The sequence below is a fragment of the Aythya ferina genome, assembly GCF_964211825.1.
Source record: "Aythya ferina genome assembly, chromosome: 19".
Taxonomy (NCBI): Eukaryota; Metazoa; Chordata; class Aves; order Anseriformes; family Anatidae; genus Aythya; species Aythya ferina.
The window spans coordinates 10,911,296-10,930,582 of record NC_140309.1 but is presented as its reverse complement, the minus strand read 5'-3'; the positions used below and the strand labels follow the sequence as shown (position 1 = coordinate 10,930,582).

Below are 19,287 nucleotides of genomic sequence, written 5' to 3'. Positions count from 1 at the left end.
AAGAGAAAAGGAAAAAAGAAAAAAAAAAGAAAGAAAAAAAAAGAAAAAGAAAAAAGACAAAAAGAAAAAGAAAAAAAAAAAAGAAAGAAAAAGAAAAAAAAAAAGAGAGGGAGAGAGAGAAAGTGCAATCTCAGTTAATTCACTAAGTGCAAAATCCTGTGTAAGTAAAGTGCTGGCATGCCACCTAATAAACCTTTCCTGTTACTGCACGCAGAAATCACATTTTTCAGTCTCACCAATCTGGGCTTGAGGGTTGCTGGCTAGGGTTTTGCAGGGGGAGGGAGGATTTTTTATTTGTTTGTTTGTTTCATAGGCTTTTTTTGAAACAAAATGCTAACCTGAATATACAAATTCACAAATAATCTGAAAGTCATGTGGACTGTCAGAGAAAAAGCTGCCAGTAAATAAAAATGTAACATTTTACTAAAAGGTTTCTAGATGTGCATAGGTTGCAAAGTATTATCTATTTATTACAGGATAGTTGTTCAGAGCTAGAAAACCCTTTTCCTTTTGACATTCATTTTGGAGAAATGAATAAATTTAGGCAAATCAGGAGTAGGGTAAATCTGGAGAAATTACAAAGGGGAGGAGTTCACCTTCCTGGCTATGGCTTTCAGGTCTGTCCAGGACTACTTACTCCAGTATAAAACTGAGAGCAGAAATATGATCACATACTAAGGAGTCTAATCAATCCTGGTTTCAACACTGAGCCTATTTAAAATAGATAATGGAATTGCTGTTCCTTGTTCTATTCTCTGTGCACATTCTCAAGACAGAGGCAGTAGGTAAGTCCTTGCCTGTTCTTTCTAACCCCATATAACAAGGTTACTCTTATTTATGATTTATTTCTGAGTGTCAGTGCCTACAGGGCAAACTCTCTAGTCCTTCTATTTGAAAAATGAAGAATGTTTTATTTGTTTCTCTGCCTTTCTCATTTGTGGGAAAATATCAAATATAGATTTCTCTCATGAATGACTGAGTGTGTTTTTTTTTTCACCTTTAGAGATTCTAGTTGCCTTACTTGTCCAATAAAAATCAATGGGGTTTGACTTGATCTCTGTGGTTACTTATATATGTAAATTCAAAACATTAACAAGTATAATATTTTTTTTGTCCAAAAACTTCTTAAAATTTCAAATAGCTTGTTTTAGATTTCTACTCGTATTGCTTTGCCATTTGTAAGATTAAATTCTCATAGTTGCCTACTGAGGGAGAAAGAACAGTATGTCTTTTGCTGCATTAGCCCAGCAGATCCATCTATTTTTGCACTCTGTGCACTATGTGCATAAGTGCAGTACGCACTTATGATGACTAGATTAAATCACAATCAATAATTAGTATTGAAAAACACAGCAGGTATTTTTATGCTTCTATTAGGTCAGCAATATTGTAACATTGAATAAATAGTCTTTCCTATATGAATATTAGCACACAGTCTCAAAATTAAAAATAAACACTGCAGTCCTTAATGGTAACGAAGGGTCTATTGTTTGCACTAAAATAGACTAGACGGCATTAAGGGAAAAAAAGAGATACAATATTATCAGAGGTATCAGAGGGAAGCACTGCACCAAGAGCCTGTTAAAGGGACATGGTTTTAAGGCAGCTCAAGATTCAGCTGCCAGACTTAAAGTAACAGAGGTTTGAGGTGCTCAGAAAGTGCCTTGAACATCGCATAAGCACTGGGGTAAGAGGGGTGTTTCCCTCATTTTATTTCTCTGTTCTTAACTAATCCTCTATATCCATGACTCAGTAACTTGGCTTTTCCAGATTCATACCTTACAGTTAAATATCCCCCTCTTCTTTAGTCCGTATGTTTTAGATGTTCTGTCTCTGGAGGCTTCCCACATGTGTTACAGGTACACACAGACACAAAGAACCTTTGCTCTTCCAAAGTCTACAACTATTGTTTGCTTGATAGAAAATGATTACTGATTAATTAATACTTAGCTAAATTTACTGCTCTGTTAAGGCATTTATTACAGGATCCTAAAAGGCCACTTAGAAAACACATACAGGTTGTGTTAAATCAGTGTTAGTAATTAGAGTTTTAACGGAAGTAGTAATACAGGGAATGCATGAATCAATTTATTGATTTTTTTTCTAGCCACAATCACTTTCTTCCCTAAGTATAGAGGCAAATGGCACAGTCATTAATACTCCAGAAAGTTGCTCTCCTCCCACCTTCCTTTTCAAACCTTTTCCCAATGTAGAAGCTTTACTGGGTACATTGTACTAAGTTAAAGGCTAGACATTTTAAGAAACCATGACTTTTGAGCATCAGCCCAAATTATTCTAAGTATCCGTTTTTCTATAAAAATGAAAAATTTATTTCATTTCTATCTTTGAGTGATACCCACTTATCAGCTCATTTAACATATCTGCACCATGCCTGCTTTCTCTGCTCTGAGTAGCCTGCCAATTCACCACACTTAGATAGTCAATATAGATCCTTGCTAGTCTTTTAAGTTGCTTTCAGCCTTGACCTGTCTTAGTACCATAGCACCTATTTTTTTAAATTATTACTAGTAGTCCTTACAGGGCTTTATAAAGAAGCAAGCCTCATTATCCCTAGGCTACCAAATGGAAACAAGTGCACTGGTGCAGCCACCTGCCCTTTCTGTCTTGAAACTCTGTTCAGCATCTCATCTGCTGATTTATATGCATCTCAGCATATTCCATTAACAGGGCATCGATGCACCTCAGATGCCTGCTTGATTCCTTTGAGAGATCAATGACCCTCTGGAACTGCTATTAGACAGGCAGTAGTGAGGTGAAATGTCTGCAGTGTTCCAATAGGATCATCCCAAACCTGAGAGAGAGGTTTTATTAATGGTAAATTCAGTCCAGTGCCATCCGGAGAACAGCAATTGTAGAGGACAGTAATATACTTCCGTCTAGAAGTTTTTTAGTGGAGTTACAGCCAGCTCCATGCATTACTGAAAAATAATCTGCTTTAACAGGAATGGAGTGGAGTATGGCATTATCTCAAATTAGTCACCTTTCTGTCTCAGTACAGATTGACTTTTGATCTCAACTTATGACTGTTATGCAGGATATATTGCTTAGAGCTTCCTTCTCTTTCTTCCTTTGACTTATTCAATCTTCCAAAATAGATTTAAAGCCTTATCTGTGTCTGCTTGCTCTTGCCCATACGTATCAGTGTATGCCATCATCGTCAGATCCACTGTATGCAAGAAGAAACAAGAGGTCACATTTAGCAAGCTGCTGAGCGTGCACTGAGAGCAAAAGATGCCCACTAATGCTGCTGTCAGCTCTCCTCTCTCCACATAGCTACAAAAAACTGCACAGGCAGGCTTCAGATGGCAGAGAGTTCTCTAGCTCTATCATTTGTGCCAAACCAGTAACAGCACGTTGTGCTCACTATCTTCAAAACTGAAAAATATTTACTAACAAACTTTCCCATTAAACGTGAAACCTGGAATTAAATTTTAGCAGATGAGCTCTCTAAGAGGGATTGTTATGGTCAACAGAGGTGTAGCTTTAGATAAGATCATCCGCTGCCATGCTCACTGCTATATGTGGCTTATAATTGGAGGGGTTTTATGGATGAGAGAAGAATGGACATGAACTGCGTGACCAGGATATCTAAGGATGCAAATCCAGTAATCTCCGAGTACACTTATTTCCTTCTATGGTTTATGATAAAGGCACAAAGGGGTATAGCACTGCAGCAATTTCCTTCTTATTCCCTCTTTGACATTAAAATTCAGCAAAAGACAGAAAAGCATTTGTGGCAGAGCAGCATATGAGAAAGAAAACAGCTCTTAATTAGCTGTAACAGCCTGTTATGTTTTAGGGAGATGGAACTAAGCTCAGTGGGCAAAGAAGCAACATTGCATATTACGGGAAGACTCCTGAAAGGCAGCTACAAGACAACGTTAAGGCCATATATGGGATAAACCTTGAAATATTTTTAACTTTTTACCTTTCTGTAGCCAGACAGGTATGGCACCCAGATATATCTGCATTGAACAGATTTGTGTGCAGATCTGTGCACAGGAATGCTTTGATTCTCTTCACATTAGTCTATGTGTGAAGTTATTCAGGAGTGTGTACTATGCAGTCATACCTTGCTGTAATTTAAATCAATCTGCACATCCTGACTTCCTCTTAAAGAATTACACATGTAAGTAAGATCGCCTCTGCTGTCTCTACTGCATATGAAAACAAAAACTGACCCTCAGCCCCATGCAAGACTGCATGTAGCAAGTAGCAATGAATGACTGATACCCCACGTGACACAAATCCTGCTTTGTTATATTTTGTTGTGCTAAGTCAGTGGGAGCTGGACTTCTCGAGCATCCAGCCTTTCTACTAGGTTGATGCTTCAAAGGGCATCACAGCTACAAGTCCAAATAACATTGGTCACTAGTTTGCAGCCTGGTTCTGGTGATACACAACGAATGGGCAATTTTCTATATACAAAGTGGACCCAGTCACATAATTAATGTTCAATTTAAGGATCAACCTGACCAGAGTGAGTATGCCACATTGTCACTGTTTGTATTAACTCACTATTTAGCTGATCCTCACGCAGAACTGCAATGTGCTGCATCACCTGGTCCTTCTCCAGCATTCAAGCCAGGGTGCCTTCCTGCTGCTCTTCACTTCAGTTCCACGGGAAGGAAAGGAACGTGGTAGAAGCCATTCATAGGAGCCATTCACAGGTGGCAAGTGACATTACCTCAGCTTACAAATTATTCTTCTTTCTCCTACAGCAAAAGATATCAGGATAAGAATTGGAATATCCTTTATATGATGTGAGTTGTACAGTGATACCTAAAACTGGAATCATGGCTTCTCATAGACCTTACATTTAGATTTTGAAAACTGGAAGCAGTCGAGCATTTCCAGAGACAGGGCCTGCTGTGAGACACCTTCCTCTTAGCTGTCCAGGTAACCAGTACAAACCTTTTGGCCTCCAAGGCAAGCTGTGAGGTCCAGGTTCTCAGCTAGTTGTCTGTCTCCATGCTGGTATGTTTTTTTCCCCTGTTTGTGGTATTGCAGGAGATGCTTTGTTAATAAGACACAGGATGTATCAAATGGCCTGGTATTAGATTACTACTCACTTTTCTACCCATAGGATCAGTCATCATAAACCCAGCATAGGAGACTACAACAAGAACAGTAAAGCCAGAAAGTAGTTTGTTTGAATTAAATTTTTAAAGTACTTTAAAAGGGATTTCTTGAATTTTGTTTGACACTGCCTCTGCGGCAAAGCAAATACCCACAGAAGCAATTCACCTTAGCCCTGGACACCCTATTCTTGTTAAAAGCCAGCTTCCTTTTTTGATACAGCAAATTTATGAGGACAGATATATATGACAGAGGCTATGACAGTACCACAGGTCACAGCTGAAATTATTTTCCTCGCTCTTTGACACAAAGGAAGTAATTTGCAAGTGTTTATAGAGCAAATCTAGAATCCTCTCAAGCTCTTTAGATTCTTCCTTTAGCTTGTGTGTGTAACAGACTAAGACCTCATTGAGCATGTGATTTATGTATAAATGTGCAAATTATAAACACCATGCACAAAACAGATGTAGTTAGCATGCAATGCTCCATTATTACAATAAAGTTTATCTTCAAGACTAAGTCCAATGGATTGGAAGGCACATACATATATTTTATGTATAGATAAAATATAAAATATATCTCTACAAAATATAGATAAAATTTCCAGGCAAAAGTGGATAGATCACAAACGTTTGTTTTTACAAGGTTAGAGATACGTGTACCTAAAGATAAACATTTGGAACTGATTTTGCCTGTCAAAGTGGTTGACCGGCACTTCCTAAGGATGTGTAATACTTAAAAATGTACAAATAGATGGACGTATACATGTTTAGTTTGTGTTCAGCAACCTCATTAATTAGGAAGACAGACTTAGATTCCACTTGCTCTTAAGTTGCTCAGTCTTTTGTACTAAAGATAATAAGCTTCACAAAGCCAGCTAAAAATAGAAGCCCAACACAAACCAATGCTAAAAATACACTGCATGCAAAACCAGCATTTGTAATTTACATAGAAAAGGCCAGCCTGACCTCCGCTGCAACGCCAGTGTTTACAGCAGGCTTTAGGGATGAGTGTGGATCAGGTGGACAAGAGAGCAGCAATGGGAACTCTGACATTCAGGGCAGCCTCGGCTTTCTGCGAAGCAGGAGAGCAGTGGGAGCATTATCAGCTGTATGTCTCAGAAAACAAGCAATTGTCAGAGAGAATGCGGCTGAAAGAGCGTGATGAGATCTAAAGAGGCAAACAAAGGAGTCAGTCAGTGAAAGAGAGAGAGATTTTACCTGAAGAGCAGCAGAGGATGTTGTTACTGTCTCAGTACTTTGGCTATTATTGGTGGCATAAAGGTTATCCAGGCTTCGAGAGATTAAATATGTTTACCAGAAACAGCGAACAGTCAGTATATAAAATTCTTAGATTTCCAAGCACTTTATTCAGAAGGTCAAAAACTGTTTTAGTAACTCCTCTGGAGATGGACAGATGAGAAGAGTGAATTTCAGCTATGCTGAGCACCACCTGTCTCACTGCCTGGGTTTCCAAGCAGCAGCTCAGCAGGTCCAAGTAGGGCAGTAAGCAGGGGACAAGTAGGACAAAGTAGATTTAGGAACTTTTACGGAATTCAAGCAATCTGACCGCGGTCCAAAGAGCTTAAGGGTCTTTTCCTAGATCACACAATAGCACATTAGCAAACTGCTAGCACCCTGGCTTCCAGCCAGAAGCAGTCCTCCATCCAGCTGCGTAAGTGAACAGAAGAGGGAGTTCTCAACTGAAGGAATTTTTCCCCCAGGCTTCCCAGCTAGGCTTGATAGCTAAAACAATTGAAAACATTTACAATAAAATGAAAACAATACGTAATTGTATTGTTTTGCAGCTGTTCTGGTGCCAAGAAACAGCTTCAGTCAGGAAACCAGTTGTAAATTTGACAAGGAAGAAGCAAAGATAAGTAGGATGGGTTACTTGCCAGGAGAGACTCCCTAAATTTAACTGTCTTGAACTTTGTGAAGGAAGAGGAGGCCTTCAGCTCAGTTCAGCCCTGCTCTAAATGAAAACCCAGCGAAGTCAAGGTGCCACCTATTATAAGGTGCATTGTGACTTAAAACATCCGTAATACAGTACAAGAGTCAGATATGGATGATAACAGCAGTTTTAAGTCTAGGCGTGTTATGTATACTGAATGTTTATGTACACTGAATTTTATTCTGGTGACAACAACAACAACAAATCCCTACCTAATATCAATAAGCAAAGGAGCTTTTGGAAATTCTGGCTTGTATTGAATACTGTCTGAGTAAAGTATATACTTTACTGAGTAAAGTATGGATGCTCATGGCTTTGTGGGTCACAGGCTCATGTCACAAGCTTGTGAGCTCATGGCTCACAAGCTAATAAAATCTGTGACAGTAAGCTGTAACAACCTCCAGGGCAGCTGTTATCAGAGCAATGGTTTCAGCACTCAACTGCAAAAACACAAATGAAACCCACAAAACAAACAACAAAACAACATTCATCTGCATGCTTCTTAGCAATAAAATAAACCACATGAATGAAATAGGAGGGCTGAGGTTTGATTGAAAGAGGAAGGGGTCAGAGGAATGCAAGAAAGGACCTTCAGAGAAAGAGAGGGGAAAGGCTTTGCAGTGGAAAGGTGAAGGGGAGGTTGACATGAGATGGGACAAAGGATGGATGAAGCAAGAACAGGAATTACAGATTATGAAGGAATTATCTGAGTGCTGTAAACACCAGGGAGGGAAAAGAATTGTTTAGGGTGGTTCAGTGATATTTCTAGGAGTGATGGGATGCAGATAAGCAAGTGGAAAATGTAAATTATAAAACAGGAAACATTTCCTGACAGTGAAGTCTAATAGACTGTGGAAAGTCTCCTGCGGGAAGTGGCAGGGGCCGCTTAGACAATTAAAACTAGACTAGACAACATGCCTTAGGGCATAATCATACCTCAGAGCACAGACAACTGACTGGATGTGACAAGTATCTTTCCTACTTGCTTCAGAAATGAAGTCCAGAGGAAAAAAAGGACCATTGTAAACGCAAGGTCAGTATACATAGGGAGGAATCACACCTGAGTCAAACACAATACAAATACAAATTTTCCTTGTAAGTGACATAGGGTATGGCAGTTTGGTTTTTCCCGAGCCATATCTACACAAACATCCTGCTCTCTAATGTTACGCTACCACCACCCAAAAAAAATCTTATTTACAATAAACATTAATTCATTATTTGCTCAGGAATTCTGCAATGTTTAATTGACTTATTGTTTAAGTTTTAACAGCTTTAAGGACTTCTTTTTTTAAGGATTGTGGAATTTATGTCCTCATTTTGCTGATACCATCCAGCTTTCTAAACCACAGCTATGATAACTACTTGACAGAAAGCCACTATTTCCTTATTAGTTTGTAGACGCTATGAGTTTTGCAAAAAGTCTGCAAAAATTAGACACTGTTTATTTGGTGTAGGATGTTGAATCTGTCAAACACCTACCAACTGGCTATCAGTTTTGTGGTTGCTTTACTCGAGAAGGGTTGGACTCAGACTTAGCCACGAAAGGCTCCATAACCCACTCCCATTTCACTCCTCTGCTACAGAGGCACTGTATCAGGACCACTGACACTACTACTTGATCACAGTTATCTTCACTCCGTGCTTCCCTTGGTCTCCTTTGATTTTCATGCTTCCACACTCACAGCCTAAAAGCCTTGCACCCAATGAACAATGTACTTGCTGCACTTACTCCTGGGTGTGAATCATATTGACTGTAAAATTTAATTTGCACTGCAGTAGTGCCTTGATGTCTAATTCATTGTACAAGGTAGTATACAATCCCAGAACAGCAAACCTTGTTCTATGGTTTACAGTAAACAGCTTGGAATACCTCACATGACCTTGCTTTCTCACCTCACAACTTTCCACTCTGCTCTAGTTCACACCCCAAAGAGTCTGAGGCAAGATCTTCGCCGGTGGTTAACTTCTCGTGCTGCATAAATGCTACCATCTTTGAACATTTGCAATCAGGTCATGTCCACAGTCCAGTGTTTTTACCCCTGAAGGCTCACACACATATAACTTGCAAAGAAAGCCCACTCCTGACACAGAGTGCTGGCACAGAGACTGTTAAAGCTTATAAATATACCTATATTGAAGCATATGCATATGCTTTTAACAATCTAGCCACTGGAATAAAGCAGAGTCCATAAACTTGTTTCCAGTCATTCATCTATGCAAACAGTAATCTAATCAAGCATTGCCAAGATTGGCTCACCCAGTATTTGCTAGGCATTTATTGATTAAAATATCAGTTAAAGCACTCGGTGACACTCTGTGCTTGGAACTTGTGGTTTTACTGTTTCCCAGTGAAGAAAAGAAATCACTCCGTGCCGCTGAAGGCTTGGCCACGGGATTGTGTACACAGGCCTGAAAAAATGCAACAATCAATTTTAGAAATGACAGGCTTAAAGTTAAGTCTTTTATATGTTTAGAAGTGTGTCAAAAAAAAAAAAAAAAAAAAAAAACAACAAAACTTTACTGAAACCATGTTTTTTATAATTACAAAATCTTAATGGAACGACAATGTAGAAATCAGTATCTTGCAGTATGAATGTAGCAGTATGCCTTGTTTTCTTGTCTTCTCAATATTACTAAACATTTGCTAAACTAGAACATGAGTTAACATTATTTGTAGTTTTCAGCACAAATTTAATTTTTGTGAGAGATGAACTTAAACAGCATAATTTTTTCAAGATTAAATTCTTTGCCACACGCTCATCCAAGATTCTGTCTTTGTTAGTACTGCTAGCCACACGTTACAGCCAGGTTCTATTTATAACTTTTCTAAATACTAAGTAGGAGAATGGCACTGCTATGCTATTGATGTGAAGATAAGGTGTTAAAAGCAGCTACGAGCCTTCTAGCAGATGTGTTATAAAAGGTCACAGATTACGGTAATTAGCAGTCTAACGACATGTAGGACTCCAAAACAACGCCTATAAATTGATTAGCCTACTTACTATGTTGTATGTCATTTACTAATAACAGACAAACAGAAATTATAATATTAATCATGATTATTATAGCTTTTGAATTGTTATTGATCAAAGTTAAATAGGCAAAGAAAACCATTCCCATTAAAATCCATTTACAATGTATTATTGTCATAAATAACCATTGAAGCATGCTGCTATAAACAAAACAGTCCTTATTTTCCCAAGTAGATCAACTCTGAGTTCATTTAAATCAGCTCTCTTCCTCTGAATTTCCCATTTCTGGTGACAATGAAAAAGCAAGATTAAGATGTTCTATTGAAAAATTCTGCAACCCTCTGGGGGGAATCACAGTTGTGTTAGAATGAGGACTCCTCATTTCTTATGAAAAATGAGACCCTTTGTTTCTTAAAACTTCTCACTGCATGAGCTATCTTTAAAATTGTTTGTGGAACAGTGAGACACGTCATCTTACATAAGTGAATTTCCAAATAAATGAAACAATGACAAGTACAGATAAGATTATTTATTTTTTTTTTAACGCTACATAACTTCAGGTGTGGAACCTTTGCCTCAAGGATTTGCTGAAGCTCAGTTTTCAAAAACAGATTATTCAGAACCACAACCCATCCAGAGTTCTAATACTTCATGCTAGCACAGTTTTTGGAAGGAGTATCAACAGGTGTAAAGTGATTCATTTAAGACTAGAAGGAGATCTAAAGAGGACAGAGCTGCTGGCTGCAGGATTTTTATGGTCTCTTCTGCAGTATTTGATATTAGAAACCAGCTGGACTCACTGGATGGTGAGCTCCATATTGCTAAGAAATCTCTAGCAACATGTTAAAGATTTATTTACAAGCAAAGCACTCACCTCTTACCAGCCATTGACATTTTTATGTGTAAGAGATGAGACTGGGACTTCTTATCCTAATAAAATTGGTCAGACAAAACTAAAAAGTTGACAAAACTGCATGGCCAATCATAACTTCATCACTCCCAAAGGATCCCAAGTTGTGAATCCATTTCACATCTGCTTTTTGGAGGGACAATCTGTACAGTTTTCACTCATCTAATTCTGAATGTCTTTTTTTTCTTCAGTAGGATACCACTGGTGCTATCAGTCTCAGAAGGATGAGCAGCCAACCTGTAAAGGTACTGATAAACCATTTATTCTTGTAACCACATTAGTGGTTGAACTCTTCTGTTTTGCAAAAGGACTCTATAGCAATAATGCAAAAATGCATCCAACTCAGCATTTGATGCTGCACAATCATATTGTATGTAAACAGAAGTGCAAATAGAATATCTAAAGAGGGGTATTTTGAAAAAGGCAGGGCTTGCTCTACTTGTTTCGTTTCAGCGCAGGATGATGTTGCAATTAGAAATACGTAATCCAGAGATAATCATTCCAGTGTGTTGGGTATAGACACCTGTTTAGATTCTTAAGGACAGAGTTACGAAAGTTTCTGATCAACCAGCTAACCTCAGTGATAGTTCACTTTTTATTTTACAGCCACTTGTATGTGCACATTCTCTTACTAAGAACATTCTTGAAGCATATTAATATTTTTCAAAACTACACAAATTATGTGCCAAGAAAGTTCCTTTTTTAAATTCCCACTACCCAAGGACCTTTCTTTTGAAGATATCTTTATTTTCCCAAGCAAGAATATATATCTGTTGGCTGTTTTGGCTTAATTGAGCATTTGCAGTCTTAAAAAAAAAAAAAACACAACATATTTTCTTTGTATTTGAATAGATCCTCGACAATGGCATTTAATAGATGGCACCTGCAAAGGAAGATATCAGTCTCCTATCAATATTGTCACCAAAAATGTCATTTATGACAAGAGCCTGCAGCCACTGAATTTTGAAGGTTACGATGTGAAGGGGTCTTCCAAATGGAACATCGAGAACAACGGACACACAGGCAAGTACTGTCTAATACACCCTCACAGGACTTGTGCCTTCACTCTGAACCTTCCATTCATTTCTTCCATGTCTTGGGCAAGTTGTTAGATATCACTACTGCTATTTAGAAGAAAGAAAGAAGATGGTATCCCTATATTTCAAACAACTAGCTGAAATCTTTATAGATTGCCACCTGTTTTCTTCACGTGCAGCAGTAATGTAATGTGAGGTTGTTGATCAGCTGTTTACTGATTCAGTAAACAGTGAATCTGTGAACAGTAAACCCCTGAACCCACTGATTCACTTCCTCTTCTTTGCTAGAGGCATTATTAATGATGATGCTTTATAATATGACACCAAATTACTTTAAAAACAGCAACAACAACATACAACAAAACACCAGTTGTCTTTTTTAAAGTTATCTATAGGCATTATTAAAATCTTAGATGCGTTGTTTCACCTGCCAAATTCTTAAAATGGGAAGTTGCAAGTGCTAAATATATTTGTAACTTAAAACTGAGGGGTAGGTACAGAGACAGCTGAATAGATTTTTCAAAACCAGATTCTAGTTTAAAGCACCAGTATTTTGACAAACCACAAGAAAAATCCATGACTGATTTTTCACTAATGTACGGGTTAATGACTTTTGCATTACAGAATGATGTTTTAGAATCTCTCTATCACGGTCACTGTGTACAGTAGTGTCTTTTACACACAAAACTGTATTCTTAAAGATAGGTCAGAATTTTCAGCTCAAAACACACAAAAGGATCAGGGTTTTCATCTCAGCTTTTTAGATTTCTTTCAAATGCAACCAATTCCTGTGCTACAACAAGAACAGTGACAGCGCTATTGCTTAAATTACAGCAGCAATTAGAAGCTCTCTGTGAGATTAGATTATTATTATGTTCACTGATGTGCAGATTGTAAAGGTCAGTCTCTCCAAGGTCTTACAATCTCAATAAACCAATCCAACAAAGATATGTTAACATGCATTTACAAATAAAAAAGTCAAGTAACTAAGTGACACAGAAGCTTCCAGCTCATTTGGAATTCAGAATCAAAATGAAATCTCCAGGGTTTTAATCCAGGTCAAAACAATCTTCCCTGGAGGGCGGGGGGGGAAAAAAGTACTGGACTCACTGTAGAGAACTTAGTCATATTTTAAAGCATAGCCCAGATGTCTCAAGCACATAATGTACTTTACACGTGATGGTGGTTTACAGATACAAAATATTTTCTTCTAAGAAAATTTTATTTTGCTGTTAACAAAGAAAGACATGAAAGTCAAAAAACACCTTCCCAAGCCATAGCACTGCTCTGCCTTTTTCCTCCATTTTACAGACAGAAACAAGGATCATCAAATGCATTTTCTTACAGCTGCAACTGAAGTCATGGGTCAGCCAGCTCTCCAGGTTCACAGAGCAAATCCTAGGTTGAAAAGGGAACAGAAGCTCCAAGTACTATTCCACAGATGAGGGATGCCCAAATGCTGTTGCATATTACTGGAAAGTGGGCCGTGATATTTCTTCTTTTCATCTCTAATCAATCTCAGCTAACATTTTTTAAGAATTCAGTTTCTGTAGGGTGAAACTTCTAGGAAACTTGGTATGAAAAACCAAGCCAGAACTTCAGGATAAATTTGAATCACGGGAACATGCATCTATTTAGTCAAGTAATGTATGACTTGGATATATTTTTTAAACTATTTATTTGTTTTCTCCAGTTAAAATAACATTGAGCACATCCCCTAAAATCGGAGGTGGAGGTCTGAGACGAAAATACAGAGCAATAGAACTTCACTTCCACTGGGGAGCCCCAGAAACGCTGTATTACCTTCCTGGGTCAGAGCACAGCATAGATGGAGAAAAACAAGCTATGGAGGTAGGTGGCACTATCTGTGGGTTTGGGCCATAACTCAAGAGCTCTACCTCTATATTTTCAAGATACTATAGGAAGAAAAGCACGGGCCAGTTCTCCTATGAATGCCCAGCAGTGGAAATAAAGAACTGATGACACATTGCTTACTAATCAGAGCACACAGGAAAACCTACTGGGTTCATACAGCAAAGGCACAAAAAGATAACTGATTTTCACTTTTATAGCCTTTTGGAATATTTTGAAGCCTGTGCAGCTTGAATACCCTCTCATGCTGCTTATTCAGACTACATATCCATTTCTGGGACTGTAACCATGAATTGACCTATACAACTGAGAAAAGAAGTATTTTCTCCAAGTTCAGTTGCAGGTGCTGGTAGGAATGGATGGGTAGGTTCAGAGCCTTGGACTGTCTCTCCCCAGCCTGCGGGCAACAAAGCAGCTCTGGTTCCACAGCCTAAGTACAGAGAAGCAGGCAGGTTACACTGAAATAACACATAATTGTCTTCAACTATTTTGTTACAGCTTCACATTGTCCACATAAGAGAAGATGCTTTGGATATAAATGATGCAAAGAAAATTTCAGATGGGATAGCTGTGTTAGGATTCTTCATAAAGGTAGGTGCCCAAAATTAAAATTCATTATCTCAACTGTACTGGTAAGTTGGCTGAGTTGTGTCAATGTTACATTATTCCTAAACCTTTTGCACTTCTACAGAAGTACAGTGGCAGCACCTAGCTCCTTTATCTTTTCCTCCATTCTGTTTGCTGCTGTTAGCTTTGTAGTTCTCGTCTGTTTTGTTCATTTTATTTAAAATAACCTGTTGCTGAGAAGTGCATGATATGGAGTAAAAATATTTCTATTTCAGGTTGATGAAGAAAATAAAAACTACGCTACTCTAATAAATGAATTAGATAATGTTCAATACAAAGGTAAGACATGGGCTGCTCAAAAAACAGTGTATATATACTTCGAGCACACATACTACAAAGTAATTCAACATCCAATCCTGTTCTAATTATAGTAGAGATTGTCACATGAAATTCAAAGCTGAAGGATAAAGTTTAGTCTGTCAGGTACTCAGAGCATTACAGGCAGGAGGAAATCTGGTTCTTCCTATTTGCAGATGGAGAACACTGAAGCACCACAATGAGCATTTCTTCCTCTGCAGAAGGAAGCAAAGTGAGAAGAAAAATATGCAGAACATTTTAACAAAGATAAAATGTTTTTAACAGAAGAGGTGTTCAGAATCTTCAGCTGGTAGTCAGGGATTCCACAAGCAAGGCAGCGTGGCTGCCCCAGTCAGCATGGGAAGAGAGCAGGGGATGAGGCTTTACATAGCCACTAGCTGCAGTCACATTTGCAGTCAGGTGTGAACAATACCTTCAGCTGCACATGTTAAAAGCAACGTTTCTGCATGCTTTGCCTAGGGAAAACATCACAGATGGACCCTTTGCCACTGAGTTCCCTTATTCCACCTGAAGACGATCTTAGAATTTACTATCGGTATGACGGCTCCCTCACCACTCCTGACTGCCACGAGGGTGTCATCTGGACAGTGTTTAAGAAGCCAATTGAACTCAGTATTTTCCAGGTAAGTCACAGAGGGATGTTCTGAAAGATTTTAGGTTAGAGGTTGGACTCAATGATCTTGAGGTCTCTTCCAACGTAGACAATTCTGTGATTCTGTGATCTGGTTGCAGTGATTTTACCCTGTGCCTACCTGCTCTCTCAGATGATTTAAAATAGACCTGTTAGCTGCTCCACTGCTCAGAGAATCACAGCACAGAATACGACAGAGCATCCCGAGCTGGAAGGGACCCACAAGGCTCCAACTTCTTGCTCCACGCAGGACCAACCAAAAATCAACCCCTGTGTCTGAGAGCACTGTCCAAACACTTCTTGAACTCCGGCAGGGTTAGTGCTGTGACCACTGCCCTGGGGAGCCTGTTCCAGTGCCCAACTTTCCCCCTAGTGAAGAACCTTTTCCAGCGCTGTGTTGCTATGACAAACATACGTATGCTTGGCATTAATCTAAACCCACACACTCTCTAGTGCCAGTTATGACAACATCACTTTATAACCCTGTTAAATCATCTCAGAAAATGGCAGGAAAGGGGAAGGAAGGGGAAATGATGACATGAAAAGCAAACCAAATAACCCCATAGGTAAACACCTTGTTAAGTGCTTTGTCAAGAGCACTTCCCCTGTATTCATCTGCTTGCCCCAAATTTCACTGCCTTTCTTGTCTTATAAGTATTAGGATACCAGAAAAGTCCAAACTTTGAATCTATCAGCATCAGCTTTATGCAACCCATTTTTGTCCTACAAAGAGGAACAGGAGACTGAATCACGACTGCCTCTAAAATATAGATTGTTCAGCTGACAGAGTACACAGTCAAACAATTAAAGATGTCCTGGAGTGGGTTCTGAGCAATACTATTTGGGCAAGAGCCAGCAATTTTAGTTTAGTTCCTTATTTGCAGTGTACTCACAGTCACTTCAGTCAAAGGGCAATGCTCAGCCATATACAATGCTAAGCCACATGGTACAGGAGTGAGCATCTGCTCACTCCGTGCCAACCTCTAAGCAGTTAGAAATTTGGAGCAAGGAAAGAAATGAGGCACGTAATCCTAGCCCTCTTACTTCGTGTCTCTGTGATGTGACGGACAAGGACAGGGCTGTGCGTCAGGAGGACTGCTCTAATGAAGTCCTTGAGCTGGACAAAGCATTCAGCTCACACAGAAAGGAAGCCCACGTTATTTCCGAGGTTAAAAGAAGTTGGTGGCTTCTGGCAGTAGCCTCCATCATGATGTTTCCTGCAAGATTTAATGCATCCATGCAGGTCAAAACAATGATACCACAATTTTCACTGTTTCACAGGAAAATAATTTATCTTTTTTTTTTTTTTTTTTTTTTTCAATGTCTGCAGGTTTCTCAGTTCGCAACAGTTCACTTTGATGGGAAGAACTCAACATACATGATTGAAAATTTTCGGCCTACTCAGTTACTTAATGAACGATCTGTGTATTGGTCCAGTGCCAGCACGCTCCTGCCTCCTGCTAAGGTTTTAATGTTGGTCCTAACCCTTACGTACATCCTGAGTTCTCTTTTCCAGTGAACACTTCTCACTTTTTTTTTTTTGGCCAGTTGTTTTTTCTATCAAGTCTTCTCTTTAACTGCCAACTCCTGAATTAGACCTGAATACAGAATGTTACCTTTTTTCCTCCATACACTAAACAACAACCCCTGTTGCTGCTATCACATAAAAATTAAATCCATTGCACTAAATTGCAAGAATTCTAAGGAACTGTAAGAGAAAACTATGAAGAGTCTAATTTAAAAACCACTTAAAAAAAATATTAGGATGGATTATCTTCTGTATATCCTGTAACACAACACTGGAAGGACACTTTACATCTCTATGGAGGACTTTCTGGAGGAATCTGTTCTTAAGTGCCTGTGAAGGTTTTTGTCTGGAGTACGTTTACATTCAACACTGCAAGTCAGAAGGACAAACATCTGGAGTAATTCTTATCATGCCTACATTGTCCTATGTGAAGGTACAATACAGAGCATAAAAATGCTCACACAGTTGAGCAACATTTGGGTCATTCTACCTAGCAATGTGGCAAATTTCATCTGTACTACCACATTTTTTCCACCTTCTTCTTTCAGAATATCTAAAGTTAACTCTTAGGTAAGGATACCGGATTCCTTGTATCTAAGCTACTGATTCTGGATTTCAATTTCTCTACTAAGCCTATTTATTCAGCCTAGTACTGCATCCTGTTTCAGGATGCCCATGGTAGATTGATGTGCCAGAAGGAAAAAGGGGAGCTCATCCGCATATACCAATTGCACACCTGTGGAAATTCTCTCTTAGGAGGGCCATGGTTGAAGCCTGAGACTTTGATGCTCATTTACATTTTTCTTTTGCATAACAAAATGGGACAGCTCAAGTAAAGTCTCTTTCCAATATCACATTTTAGAAGCTTTTAAATTTCAGTTTGAACATTTCAGTGTGAATATTTCCACATGATTTGTTTTTAGAATAACAAGCCTGTAAAATATTTACATATGGTTAACATTCATAGTTTTTGCAAGAAGATTTTGATTTGAATTGATTTCTTCAGATCTCACCCAGTTACTTACAGAAAAGCTCAATATATTGGGAAATGGGATTTCCTTGTGCTATTCTAGTTACCTCTCTGAAAACAACTGTAACTGACTGTTTTCTTAGCTAATGCCATACAACATGTTGCAGCTACTTTGAGAATTCTAGGTTTTGGCTATGCCAAAATAGAATTTTATGCTAGTGGACTTGTACTATTTTCTTTAGAGCAATGTTTGCAGGGATGACTCTATGCTATGGCTATATAGTCATTTTCAGGAAAATCACGACAGTGTGACTAACCACAGCGCACCAAAGGAGAAAAAATATTTTCATATTTAACAATCAATAATATAAGCTTGAACAATGTAAAAGCAAATGCACCTTGTTACATTTAGAGGAATGGTTAGGACTAACTGTATTTTTAGATAACTGAAAACTTTTGAGAAGCAGACATAAAAGATTAAAACTGAACAGACCTACTATATTCTCATTGCCTTGAGTTTTTATTTCTTTTGTCCATGCTGAAGAAGACCCCACACAACATCCATTGAGAAAAGGAATGTGACTTTTTTCGATTTTCTCCACAAGAATAAGGGTTGGGCTTCCTTTTTCTCAGGGTGGTTTGGGGGAAAGTAGGGATTTAAACTACAGTGGGATGCTATTGCTGTCAACAGGCTTCTGGAGCTTTTACTTCATAGTGGTCACCAGATTATCACTCTTCCCCTGACAAAATTGCTTCAAGTAGAGTACCTTGCTAACCAGACCTAGTGCACACTTCCAGCCCATTAGGTAGAGGTCAATCAAGTTTCTTTCAGGAAACAGTACCATGGATTTACCCAGTATAACTTCACCTCTGTACAACTTACCTACTTATCTCTCTTTGTTGAGCATCTCTATGATATCTATTTTCATTACATTCTTCAACATCCTGCAAGTACAGAACGTGCCAAGAAATTAAGAGGGAAGACGTTTTGTTTTGAGGTTGGTTTCCAAGATGTAATAAAAAGACATATTCTGAAAGGCTCACATTTTATTGCTCTTTCAAGGTTTTAGAGCAACATCATATACACCATGATCACGTACATTAAGTCCCATAGAACTGGGATGTCCTATTTTAAAAGCCAGAAATGTGAATACTGCTCAGGCTGCTGCCACTGAGAACAATACCTTTTGCATTAAACAAGCCCCCTGTATCTGCTAGGAGTACTGAGTAAGAGCCCATCATCCCTCTTCATTCAGATTATTTCCTAAATTCAATAAATAATTCTCATTTCACAGGCAGCTCCCTTAAGATTGATCACAAAAACTGAAGAGCACCTGGGTCAATTGCCATTTATTGCCAGTAATTC

General features: G+C 38.6%; 1 protein-coding gene across 1 annotated transcript; it reads left to right on the top strand.

Annotated features, from left to right (window-relative positions):
- The first annotated feature begins 593 nt into the window (after nucleotides 1-593).
- On the top strand, nucleotides 594-18,422 carry CA4 (carbonic anhydrase 4). The gene is made up of 8 exons (XM_084493599.1): nucleotides 594-785; nucleotides 11,130-11,183; nucleotides 11,791-11,961; nucleotides 13,669-13,826; nucleotides 14,346-14,438; nucleotides 14,690-14,753; nucleotides 15,252-15,415; nucleotides 16,754-18,422. Exons 1-8 carry the CDS (start codon nucleotides 728-730, stop codon nucleotides 16,940-16,942), a joined length of 951 nt encoding a protein of 316 aa, XP_084349725.1. The 5' UTR covers nucleotides 594-727; the 3' UTR covers nucleotides 16,943-18,422.
- Nucleotides 18,423-19,287: the final 865 nt, after the last annotated feature.